This window comes from Microtus ochrogaster, linkage group LG9 (assembly GCF_000317375.1).
Source record: "Microtus ochrogaster isolate Prairie Vole_2 linkage group LG9, MicOch1.0, whole genome shotgun sequence".
Taxonomy (NCBI): Eukaryota; Metazoa; Chordata; class Mammalia; order Rodentia; family Cricetidae; genus Microtus; species Microtus ochrogaster.
Genome location: NC_022034.1, coordinates 3928969 through 3942138, shown reverse-complemented (window position 1 = coordinate 3942138; position 13170 = coordinate 3928969). Strand labels below are relative to the sequence as shown.

Genomic DNA, 13170 nt, shown 5'->3' with positions numbered 1-13170 from the left:
GTCTGAGGTAGGCACTTGTGGGCTGGCAGCATCGGCATCTTGGCAAAAATACCAGAGGGAGTTCCCCGGCTACTGTCCTCACAACCTTGGCAGCAAGTTCTCTTCTCAGAACAGTATGCTCTGCCAGGAATATTTCCTGGGAGCAGCGCAGCACCCAGCCTTAGGGAGGCAGCTGGCATGGCCGACAGTACTCCCAGTTCTTTCAGCTACCTCACTGGCACTGGGATGTCAGCTCTGAAAAACATGGGTGACGAGCATGGGCCACACACATGTCTCATGTGTGCTTTCCTTTCTCAACTCCCAATGTCTGCACTGTTGATTACTGAGCCATTGATTCAGAACTAGCAAAGTAACCCTCACCGCCCTAAATGGGTGCTTGCAAACCCAGTGACCATCGTCCTCATGGGACTGGAAAGACCAGAAACCCAGAGCAAACAGGAAAAGGCAGTCTGAGGTTCCAAAACCTCCCATAGCCATGGAAGGTTCCAAAATCTCCCATCTCCACAGAACAGTTTCCTCCATACCTGGTAGTCACATACTTGGGGAACAAGATGTCTGTTATAACACAGAGTCCTTCATTGTACCCAGAGTTCACACTGTGGGGTCCCAGTCACTTAACAACCACAGCTGACAGTTTTAGTTTATAGAATTATGGCATTCAGCCTTAGGCTGTGCAGCCTGTAGACACCACAGCATGTGTGAGAAGCAGAAGAGAGATTTGTAGGTTATTCTCTCATATAAACCACCAGATCCCAGGGCCCCTCATCATACCTGGTCACTTCCTAGACACACAAGCCTCAGTCCTGAGGACAGTGGCTTTGATGTGCCTGGGGCCACAGGGGAGGGGAGAATGCTGTCAGAAAACTTTGTCATAGCTGATCAAACAGAGTAACAAAATGTACAAATGAGCAACTGAGCAATGTTTCATATTCAGGCTAGCTTCTCATCACAGTTTAATCCTTCTCTGTACCTTCTCTGTTTTTTGAATCAAACATTCATTAAGCATCCTTCCATATTACCCAAATGATCATCCAAGATCACATCCCACCCCTTACTGCTGTGGTTCTGAGCTTTTCAAAGTCTTGTTCATGGATGTATGCATGTCCAACGTTTCTCTCTATACTTATGGGTGCAAGTCCACCAGCTCTATTTGATCAATCCAGGGGCTTCCCTCCGATCATGTCACCACAGAGAGTGTGGACCCTCATCACTCGCGGTCAGACCCACTACTACAGGCAAAGACACCCACTCTGTCTGTTTCTGACCTCCACCTATTTCTCTTCTACTTTTGTTTGTCTCTTGTGTCTCCATTTGCGTAATGCTACCATCATGTCCATAAACCTTGCCAAATCTCCCATGCTGCAGGGCTGTGGTCTCGCTTTCCCTGTGCCAGACCATGCTTTGCCATGTGCTGTCTGCTCTTTGCTACTGATTTTGGAATCAGTAGGGTAAGGGGAGTCCTAGGTGTTCATGAGCTTGTGTCTCAGCTTTTCACTGAGAGGCTCTGTTCCTGTCTGACAAGGGGAACCAGCAGCCAGGGTCATGTGCATACCAGGGCCTTCAGTGGAAAGAGGACCTGTGTCAAAGACAACTGCTTTGAGCCTTGAACTTCGTGCATACTAGGAAATCTTGCAGCCAGAGACACCGCTTCTTCCAGTTCCAAGGAACAAAACGCCAGTCCTTCTCCCTCAGTAAAATGCCCAGACCTTTCCAGAAGGAACCCCGCTAATTCTTCTTAAAGAAGGGAAAGAGATTCGCTTATAGAAACCTTTTTATAATTTATTTGCTGTTGTTAATCTTCAGTAGAAAAACGAAGCTCTAGCTAAACGTAGGGTTTCAGTGGTGAAAACTTGACCCAATAAACAAATAAATAAATATTTACAGTCTTTGGCAAAAACAATGTTTCATTAACGTATATGAGAAGCTTTTGTTCTTTTTCAACTACATAAATAATTTACAAAAATAATATGGCACACTGAACGTATTCACATCTTCCCCACCACCTTGTACCATTCAACCAAATGCCCAAGGGAAAGCCTGAATGTTCTCCACACCCCCACAGTTAGAAGTCTCATGTTGGCCTTGGAAATGCAGTTCCACAGAAAGCAAAGAGTGCAGGGTAACAAAACACAGAGGAAACTCACCCTCAAAGATACCAGCACAAATAACTGTGTTAAGATGAACTGTGGAAGCTCAGAATCTAAGCATGGATTCTTTCTATCTGACTTAGAAATGTGACTGCCTTTCCCAAAAAAGGGATCATACTCTACCCACCCCAAAGAGAAACAAGATGTACCTCCACTGAACTCATGTGGAGTGAGAGAGACCATACTTCCTGCTGGGAGATCATGCAACTTAAAGCAAGACAATAAAACCAACCTAGCATGTCTGTTGTGTTGTGACTGATTAATGGGTGTGTCTGTGGGGAGGAGAATGTTTTCTTCAGTATTAAAATAAAAAGAACCTATATACAGCAAATAGATAACAGTAAAATGAATTGAATTAAAATTATTGGTAACTGTGTGTATTAGGGTTCTATTTTATCATGACATGGAGCTTTGTATTTCAACCAACAGATATTTTGGTAAGTGGATCTTTATATCATTATATCCTTGTCATATGCTTATTTCTAGAAATTACACTACATATCTGTTGCTTTGCATATTTAAAATAAGTTATTGATGAATGGAGCTACATTCCAAATTCATTTAATAAATATTAACACAACAGTTGTACCTGGAACCTTAATGAAATATCCTACCAAATTAGACAAAAGCAACTTTTGTATCATTCCAAAGTCTAGACTAGGAGTAGGGTACCAAAATGCATTTGTAAATTTATCTCCTAGTCTGTTTCCTAGTAGCAGGAACAGGAAAGGATGCCCAGTCAGAGATCCTAGCAGTCAGTGTGCAGAGAGAGCTCCACGACTTCCAGCCAAGGAGGCGCTCCACAAAGCCCAGGAGGTGCTTGCCTCTGAAAGCTCTGAGAAACCCTGAAAGATTCCCTTTTGCAGCAATACACCTTCTTTGTCTTCATCAAGTCAGCTGTTAACTGTGAACCAAGAGGAATAAAAAGGGATTTTCATCTAATTTTCCAATCAGTGTCTACGTTCTGATTAGTCATTGTTTAATATCACTGGACAAGGGGCCACAGTCATGTGACTGTCTTCTGACCTTTTCCTTCCTGCAGCCACACTCACCCGATCTTTCTTTAGAATTGCCCTTACAGGATTGGTGTGTTGCTGAACAGCACGAATCCAAGAACAGTGACAACATTAAGCACTGAAAGTAGGTGAGCAATAGTTTTCATGCTTAATTTATGAGAATGACTTATACACAATATTCCCTTCAACTCCATATACACATAAATACTGCAAGTAATTACATTTTACATGTAAACGTCATTCTGTTTAAACAGATAAGAAAAGACAATGCAACAACACACTAAGTTTCCACTCCGTGGTGAGTCTCATTTCTCGTCAAACTGTTTTCCAGCAGCAGGCCAGATGCTCATCTTGCAGTTCCCTTGATGTTTGTCATTTGAAGGCACTTGGACTTGGTGCTGATGCAGGAGGTGAAGATCCACTCAGTTAAGGTCAAGAAACAGGAAATGCTGAAAGAGAGAAAAGCTGCAAGTACCAAGATGGACCGACGTGTCTCGTAAACAGTGTTTGTAGCACATTGATGGAATGCAGCCTTTCTCTCTAGACATCTGGAAGAGAAGGAGCAATGGGATTAGGAAGGAATGACCAGGGGTATTTTATTATGTTCCTTTATTTGTTCATCTCATACCTGTAGCTCAGGTCGTCCTAGAACTTGCCATGTGACTCAAACTGGCCTCAAATGAAGCAATCGTCCTGCCTCAGGCTCCCATGCATCTGTTTTACCGATAACTTCAACTAGCATCGTATTACTAGGTATACGTAAAGTTGATGGGTGGGACAGACTGTTAGCTGTATGGATGGATGAGTAGATGGGAGATGAGTGGATGGATGGAAGATAGAAAGATGGCTGCATGTTTGGAGAGGTGAAACAGATGTTTTGAAGGATGGGGACATAGATGGATAGATTAATGAGCAGATACATTAAAAAAGAAATATCTTCAATGGAATCTTATCATAAGAAAAAAAACCTTCGGTGGAAGGAGAGGGAATATGGTCTTGTCTTTACTTCTCTTTTATTTGTGTATTATTTTCAAGGTGTGAGCACTGAGAAATATTCCTGAACTTTCCTGATCTGCTCTGTAGGCCTGTCAGTACACTAGACTGGAGTCAAGTTTGCTCTCAGGCTTATCTTTTGGTTCAGATAAATACATTTCTAGCAGTATAACTAAGAATTAGACTCCTTCCTTCCCTCACTTCTTCCTTTTATCTCTCTTCCCCTCCTCCATTCTCCTTTTCCTTCTTTCCTTTCTTCTTGCAATTTTCAGTAAAGATAATATTCTAAAATGCCCCTAGGAACTCAGAGAGTATGGAAACAGGAAGCTACAGGATCAGCATAGTGGCAGATGACCTGTGAACTATCAGAAAGTATTTGTTTTACCAAAGACCTTCAGATTCAATATAAGACAAAAAACAAAAAAACAGAGAGACAGAGCAGGGGGATGTAAGTTGCCTAAACTACATCTTTGCTACAAGGGCAGAAACTGTAAGTCATCATTCATTTCCATGGACCGAAGCCTCTGTAGCCAGAGAAGTGGATGTCAGTCCCACCCAGGTCCTGTGGGACCAGTCCCTGACGGGAAGCGGCACTCACCTCTGCATTCATACTTGAGGTCCGAGAAGTAGACCATTTCTTGGGAGAAGACAAACAGGCCGAGCCTTCCACCAGCATAGGTTTTATCATAGATTGGTCCTGAATCAGCCATGACCTGCTTTCCTTCATGCACCAAGACTCTAAGGTAAGAAAGTGAAGGATAAAAGAGAACTTGAACTTGGCAGCACATTCTCTGGAGAGGCTACTGGTTGGTTCTGGATGGCAGCTGTTGATCAAGAGGAGTTTGGTCTCCCTGCTTGGTGCTAAAGATGAAAGCATGACCTTGTGTATGCTGACCAAGAGTTCTCTGCTCTACCACTGACTGAGCTGACCCAGACCAACCCAGAGGATCTATAGCCCCACACTCTCCTCAGGGTTTTAGCAACTGGGCTGAGCTTACTTTCCTTGTGGGAACACCGAGTTCTATCAGGAAGCAGGGGCTGAAAGAGACCATTTCTTCTCACAGGCAAAGCTGTTGTACTCTTTGTGTATGTGTATGAGAGAGGGGAGAGAGAGAGAGAGAGAGAGAGAGAGAGAGAGAGAGAGAGAGAGACTAATCACCCAGGTTTGCGTTAGGTTGCCTTTAAGAGCCAAGGCAGTGTGCAGAGTGAGTGAAGGCTGTGTCTGGATTGCCTGTAGGGGATGGGTGCCTGTTTCTCTTCCTTACAGACAGGAAGATGGTGGCTGCCTGTTTCTCTTCCTTAGAGACAGGCCTTCTCCTTGGCTTTCATTTTCTTGAAGATCCCTAATCTCATCTGTGTCCCATTGGAAGCGCTGTCTGAAAGTAGTGACAGGACTCTATCTTCCTAGCCCAGAGTGTGAAGTAATGTCAGAGAATTCCCTAATGGAGCACATGGCAATGGGATCCCCTTTGCAGGGACATCACACCCTGCACACGAGATTACACCTCGCCTTCCCAGACCCTCAAATATCTGCAAACACCAGACAGCCAACAGGGCTCTGGCTCATTGGCAGAACATTTGCTTATCATGTACAAAGTTCTGGATTTCATCCAGATGGATGTGGAGTGGGCTTCACACCACGCAACGAGTATCTTAAGACACAGATTTCTTTCAAGATTTTAAAGTAACTGATGTGTAGTAAGAATGCATGATAGATGAGAAAAAACATTTAAAACTGAGGAATCCGGAGAAGAATTTAAAAGGGTTCTTTATGGCACATTTATCTATTTATAATCTCCAATGGGAAGGAAGACAAAGAAGGTAGATTATCCATTCAATGGGAAAACAATCTGTCTGTCCAATGGGAAGCAGACTACCCATCGATTATAAAAGCCATCTAGCCATCCAATGGAAAAAGCAGACTGGTTATTTACAGGAAAGGAAGATTAGCTCATCCAATGGGAAGAAAGTCCTGAGGGACCTACCACTGAAGAGAAATGTACAGCTGCCCTTACCTCATGTAGCCTGTCTTGGGCCTGTGAATCAGGTGCCACCTGTAGGCAGTGTAGTCTTTCCAGCCAATGTTTTTGGGGTCATGCCATAGCGTGCGCACCTGTGGAACAGCATTGTTGTTGAAGGATGAGATACATGCTTCTCTACCATTCTTCTCTACCCTACAACTGGACTGTGAAAAGCAATGCCCTACTTGCTGCACTACTCCTCTTGTATATTCTGTTTTATACACTGTATCTTCAAACACTGTCTATCATCTACCCTACTGTGCACACCTGTGGGGCACTACAGCATGCTCCTAAATCCACTGCATAGTGTGCTGAAGCTAGCACTAAGAGCACGAACACTTGGCCCAGACAGGTATGGATCTGAATTCAGATCTTCTTTTCTTGGGTGTGACACTATGAACAGAACACTCACACTTTCGAATCCTGTCTCTATAAGAGAATGAACATGTGTTCAGTCTTGTCAGCTTTGTTGACAGGAAGACTGGGCATTCTGTGTTTAATAAAGTAGGCATTCAATGTCAACTATTAAAATGATTTCTACTTGATTAAAAATGAACCAAGAACATCATTTAAAATTAAAGAGAGTGAAGGGTCTATACGGAAGAGGTCATCAACTGCTCAGTCCCTTACCTGGCCTTCTGTGTTCCCTGTGTGCCACAGGGCATTCCTCAGATGTTCACCGGTACCGGTCGTGGAGTTCACCACTTTGAGGGACACACCAGAGTAGCCGTAAGCGCGACTGGGCTTGTCTTCCCAGTAGGTCTGGGTGACCTGTTTCCACATCACCACGTAGAAGCGGCTGCTTGACTGATAGCCGAAGACGAAGCCAGCGTAGTCATCATCCCGGTCAGTGTTGACATAGAATGTGCCACTGAAGTCCACAGACCCAAACTCATCAAAACCTGAATACGGAGGAAATAGGCATGGTTTGGAGGCCCAGGGAAAAAGCACTTCAGGGACCCCTCAGAGGCCCATGTCACAGAAACGTGGGTCTAAAGAGCTTAGATTGGCTCTGCCCCATGCTCATCACTGAGAGATTAGCAAAAGCTACAGGACTTGTGACCCAACAATAGCCTGCTGGGCTCCAGAACACAGGCTCCACTGTGTCGTGTACCATTTCAGAGAGTCCATAATATGAACTGGCTTACTGAATACCAACTCCATAGACCTGAGGGGCAAGCCTGCTCTTTCCCAGAGCCCCTTCCCAGGTTTTTAAGGGAGGCTGTTCTACATACCAAGACAGGGTAAGACTACCAGGAAATTTAATCCTGAATCTTGTCCACATGGCCTCACTTGGCCACTCAACAGCGTCACCTCACTTGGGATCTCAGACTCACCTACAGCAATGCCAGGGTCCGAGTTTGCCGTTTGCACCAGCTCTTTGCCTTGGTGGCGAATCACCCAGTTGGGATCAATTTGAGTGGTTCCCTTGGGATCCAGAGGGACCATCTGGAAGTTCCTGAAGTCTGTCTCAGTGATAGCATTGTTCTCAGGGCACACGTCATCGATATCTGGGACGTTGTCATTGTCAAAGTCATCTTTACAAATATCACCTCGGCCGTCACCTGTGGATAAGAAAGAAGCAGACACAGGGGCAAAGGTGAGTGCTTTGCACTTGTTTCTCATAAGCAGAGACCTCTGGGTCCCTAAGGTCTGTGGCTGAGCATCCTGCAGGTATCTATGGATTGAGAACCAACTGCCTCCTTAAGCACTGAGTTTGTAAATCAAATAATCCCAGAGGTGCTTTTTAAAACATCATCACAGCAAACCCTGAAGCCAACGATAGCACGGCAAGGCCCTCTCAAGTGCTCTGCCCCCTCTCAAGCAGAGGAGGCTGTTTGTCTCTCGCTGTCGTTCTTAGTAACTGGAGCCATTGTAATTTATTTGGCTTTTAAAATAGAACCTTTGCAGCACACATGACTTTCCCTAGGGAGATTGGGCCCAGAGAGGTTGGTCTGCAAAGGTGGATAGGTCATGTATGTGACCTCACAGCTGCCCCACCGTTGGCCCAGTGAGATGCCCTCAGGCAGAGGCAGAGGGGTAAACAGGCATGCTGCTGTGACCTCTTATTTCAAAAGGAAGAAAAGAAACCGTATTTGGTATCAAGATTGATATCTTCATTCCCCCAATCTTCAAACCAGTTTCCAGTTCTGTATCCACTGCCACATCCTCCCCTGTCATGTGACACACATAATTAGGTGTACAGGCATTTCCTTTTCTTAAGACAGGGAGGGAGGGCCTCTGTAGGGCTTACCTCAAGGATGATTTTGAACTTCTGGTCCTCCTACTTCTACCCCCTGAGTTATAGGTACTCACCGATATGTTTTGTATATATAGTACTGAGTTTCATGTATGCTAGGCAAGTTCTCTATCAATTAAGCCGCATCCCTAGTCTCAGTGATGGCGTCTTAAAAGTATTAAAAATGTCAGCCTAAGTATGTCAACCTCTCCTCCTCCCCAATCCCCTTCCTGATGAGCCCAGATCCCACCCACCACACCCCTGCCCGCACTGGTGTCTGTATCAAGCTGGAAACTTTCTGCTGAAAGCTGTTTCCCATGCAGGGAGGATCCTGGAGCTGGCCTTGGGCCTTGGCCAGGCCTTTCTCACGTGCTTCTGAGTCAGATTGGCTCAACACCCCAGGGCTCCTGGTCTCCATTTGTTCAGGATAAGTGTCTTCCAAATAGAGCTTGGATCATTCTGGCCATTGGGAGGGAGTTTATGGCCAGCCAACCAGCAAGCAGAGCTGTGTGCTTTGTTATTTAGGATTGTAATGACTTCCTCCAGAACTTGCACAGTTACAGACCAGTGGTTTACACAAGAACTTCCACTTCAACTTGCCCTATTTTAGTTACTAGATTCAAAACAATAAATCCTCCCATTCTGTCACAGGCTGCATACAGCGAACCTTATTTCTTTCTAAGTGACTGCCAAAGGTTTTCAGAAGTACAGAATTATTGAGAGGGTTCCTCATCATGGCACGTACAAGCACACTTCTCCTCTGTCATTGGTAGAATATTAAACACACCAGAAGAAGCTGAAACTGCCAAGTATACTGGACAGAAAACCAGCCATCCCTGTGGCCAGCATGCTCAGACAGCCATCCTTCTGACTTTTAAAGTGGCTTTGTAAACAGAGAAGCAGGTCTACCTCTGTAGGACTGCTCATGCAGTTTGCAACACACGTATGAGCTGAGGAAGGCCCCTACCATCTGAGTCTTCCTGGTCTGGGTTGAAGACAAGCCTGCAGTTGTCCCTGTCATCTGGAATACCATCGTTGTCATCATCAGGGTCGCAAGCATCACCCTTGCCGTCATTGTCGTGGTCAGCCTGGTTGGAGTTGGAGATGTATGGGCAGTTGTCCTGGTTGTTCTGGTGGCCATCATCATCGATGTCCTCATTGTTGTCACACTGATCTCCAACAAGGTCATTGTCCATATCCGTCTGTAGGGCAGAGCAGGAAGTGAACACCAAGAATATCCCTGAGGAAGTCATTGAAGGCTAGGTGCCAGATCAGAGACCCACCCCATTGGGTTATAGGACAGTACTGGGGAGCAGGGTACAAAAATGGGGTGTTTTGGCTCGCTTACACAGACCAGAGCCTGAAATCCCAGACCCTTGGGTTCAGATTTTCCTTCCTGTGCCCCATCCTATCAGGGACTTATAGTTAACTGCCATGCAACTGTCACTGGTATCATTTCCCCCAGCATTTGTTGCTGTACGCTCTGCAGACTGTATTTCTAGGTCACATTCTCCTTGTCCCTTCCAACAGCCAGCCTGGAAATGTAGCTGGTTCTGAGTTTGCCTCAGAGTAACCATGGAGACAAATATCCCCCCAGACAGTGACGGGAAGCCACTTGGCCTGTGGCCACCTAGATACAACATGCTTAGGTGTGGGCTCGGTAAGAGGTTCCAGCTGAGATTATAGAAAAATGTATGCTGTCATCTTGGCAGAGCAGATGAGAACCACACAGAAACATCTTTCTGAAACTGTTTGAGGATATGGCACACCCTGCCCTGAGATGCCAGTCGACCTCAAAGACTAATCTCAAGGCAGCAGCTGAGGCTCACAGAGCCCCGTTTAGAGATATTCCATCACCTGATCTGGGTTGTGCATCAGGGGGCAGTTGTCACAATGGTCACCCACGCCATCCCCGTCCGTGTCTCTCTGGTCAGTGTTGTAGACGTAAGGGCAATTGTCTCTCTCATTGAAAACATCTGTGGACAGAAGAGAAAAGTAGTAACACCCTGAGTCTAAAGAAGACACGTCATTTTCCCATCATAAGATACAGACAAATTTTCACTAGGAAAAAATGGCAAAAATGTAAAGATTATTAGATTCAGGGAAGAGTACATGGTAGAGTTTCCATTAAAATTCAACTTCCCAGTGAGATGATGTCTCAAACACAAACACACACACACACACACACACACAAATTCTCTTAGCCTGAAATATAGCTAGTGTTGGAATTCTCTGGGGTGATGCTGTTCAACCAGAGGAGGGTGAGTGTGGCTTGTCTCTGCGCTTGCAGCCTTGGCCACCCCACTTAGAGCTCAGAATGTCTGTGCTAATGGCAGGCTCTGGGTGATGCCTTCTCATCCACACACAGCAGGAGAGAAGCGGTGGTGGAGATAGAGTGGCCAGAGTCTTAGAAATCTGGAAATAGATAACACAGTCCACCAAGACTGGAGAATCAATAATAATCTTAAAAAGATATGGTGGCAAAGTGAAGGGTCATAACTAGCAAATCAGAAAAAAGGGACTCTGGACACAGGCCTTGCCACACAAGCAAGGGGAGGACATCTGGGGAGGAACTGAAGGCAAACGGACAGGGTCTAAGAACCTGAGACTCCAGTCAGCGTAACAGATGCATTAACCGACATCGAGACAGAAGGAGGAACCTGCTGACCGCACTGAGCTCTGAGAAGGCGGAGTGGCTCAGACTGTCCTGAGGGTGAGGCTGGATGTAGAAGCTCACTGGAAAGTTCTACAAGAACTCAAGCTTTAAGATGGCTCCAAATAAGAGGGTGGAGCGAGTCAAGGTGGATGAAGAAACTCGAGGCTGGGAAAGGATGAGGAGGGGGGAGACTCACAGAGTACACGGAGAAGCTGAGCCGAGCAGTGCTCCGAGTGTCTCCTGCCTCTACAGCGACACTGTGAGATAGGAGTGTAGATTCCCGGGGCCATACAGCAGTTCCCCAGGCTCTTTCATGGGGCCACGGAGTCTCAGGGTAAAATGTCAGCCCACAGTGATGCCAGAGCTCTCGGGGGACATACATATCACTGTACCTGTCTAGGGAGCCAGATTCTGTACTCAGACCTAAGCAATAAATACCACTACAAAGGGATGGGAGTGAGACAACAGCTCTCCTCAGACCTTTCTCAGAGCACGGTGAGGCTTAAGTGCAGGTCTTATATGTTTTAGATGGAGCATTCACTGTAGAAGATTCGGGAAAAAGAATATGGAGAAGCAATTGTGGAGCTAGCATCAAGGAAAGAGGATGCTGGAAATTGTGGTTTTCTGAGAATGGGCCTGAGGCTTGTGGGAGAAGGCAAGCTATTTAAGAAATCAATTTTATACAGTAGCAATAAAGTTGAGCTCTTGCAACATGTTCAGAATTGTGAGTGCAGTTGCCCTGGTGTACATAGAGGGCTGTTATCAGGACCTATAAAGATGCCAAAATCCAGATGTCCAAACCTATTATACAGAATGGTGTGATGTTTGCTAGCAATCTAGGTACAACCTTTTGTTTAAGGATAAGATAAAGATCTAGCAGGTAGTAAGAAGCCTGGGTGGGTAAAAGTGCTTGCAAGACAAGCCTGACAACCCAAGTTCAAGCCTCAGAACTCAACATCAAAACAAAACAGACAAACAAAAATCAGATGCAGCTGAGCATCAGTGAACATTGTAATCCTAGCACCTCAAGGGCAAGATGAGCAGAAGACACAGAAACATCACCTGACTGTTCCCAGAGGAGCTTATCTGGAGTTGAGTGAAACAGAAACCACAGATCCTGTCTCAAGGAGGTGGAAAGAGAGAAACAACCAGTGAAAGTTGTTTTCTGACTCCCACAGGCACAGGGCAGCACCCTCCCCCTCCACATACCCACGGACGCACATAAATAAACTTTAAGTCTGTACACGCTCATTAGATGTGATCTCTTTGTCAACGCTCCATGGTTAGCTGATTTATGGCTGTGAATCTGCTTACACAAGGTGCTGACTCACTTATGACCACGGACCCTTATCTGAGTAAATAAGATAAGCAGAGCTACTGACCGTCCCCGTCAATGTCCACAGAGCAGGCGTCCCCTTCGCCGTTGTTGTCGGTGTCGATCTGTGCTGGGTTGTGCACATAGGGACAATTGTCACAGCGGTCTCCAACCTCATCCTTGTCGTAGTCCAGTTGACGGGGATTAAAGAGGAGCTGGCAATTATCCTAAAAACACCAGGAAAAGACATCAGGAAGAGCACAGGCCATATACCAGATGACCATAAGTCAGTTCAGTACTTAGGGGACAAGCAACAAGGAAGCAAAGGAAGCCAGCCAGTTAGCCCTCCCTCCGTGGGTACCTTTTCAATATCATGTGACTTTGTTACATACACAGCTGGCCTGTCCCATAAGTGTTAAGCTCTCCTATTGCAAAGGGGTCATTTCATCTGTTTTCACAGGGAAGTCAAATGGATGGGATAGTGGGTGACTGGACAGATGGATGGGTGAGACATGGAGAGCCCCGGATTTCCCCACAGAGAACCCATCCTCAGGGAGCTGCGGGAGTCACATGTTAAACCTTCTGCTTGTAACACTCATCGCTTGCCTCAAGCACAGCTCAGCAGAAGGAAAGGAAGCTAATAAGGTCTTTGATGCAATTAAGGAAAGTGACGGCACTGAGTTTTACACTAGCCAATCAGCATTTGCGGAGACAACTTCCTCTACCAGTAGCCTCTGGGAACTATTCACAAATATGTGTCAGTGGACCAGCCTTGGGGGCACT

The 13170-nt window shown here is 45.8% G+C and overlaps 1 protein-coding gene across 2 annotated transcripts in view; it reads right to left on the bottom strand.

Annotated features, from left to right (window-relative positions):
* Positions 1 to 1764: 1764 nt before the first annotated feature.
* The window catches only part of Thbs2 (thrombospondin 2), a 29611-nt gene continuing 18205 nt past the window's right edge, over positions 1765 to 13170 (bottom strand). Inside the window, exons 15-22 of one of the 2 annotated variants that reach the window (XM_005363347.3) lie at positions 12455 to 12614; positions 10274 to 10392; positions 9384 to 9618; positions 7515 to 7742; positions 6808 to 7079; positions 6172 to 6269; positions 4755 to 4894; positions 1765 to 3711 (exon numbers count right to left, since the gene is read on the bottom strand). In XM_005363347.3, coding sequence (XP_005363404.1) covers positions 3704 to 3711; positions 4755 to 4894; positions 6172 to 6269; positions 6808 to 7079; positions 7515 to 7742; positions 9384 to 9618; positions 10274 to 10392; positions 12455 to 12614 — 1260 coding nt within the window. In that variant the 3' untranslated portion in view covers positions 1765 to 3703. The remainder of the gene's footprint in view (positions 3712 to 4754; positions 4895 to 6171; positions 6270 to 6807; positions 7080 to 7514; positions 7743 to 9383; positions 9619 to 10273; positions 10393 to 12454; positions 12615 to 13170) is intronic. The other variant, XM_026787469.1, reaches the window with a different exon arrangement.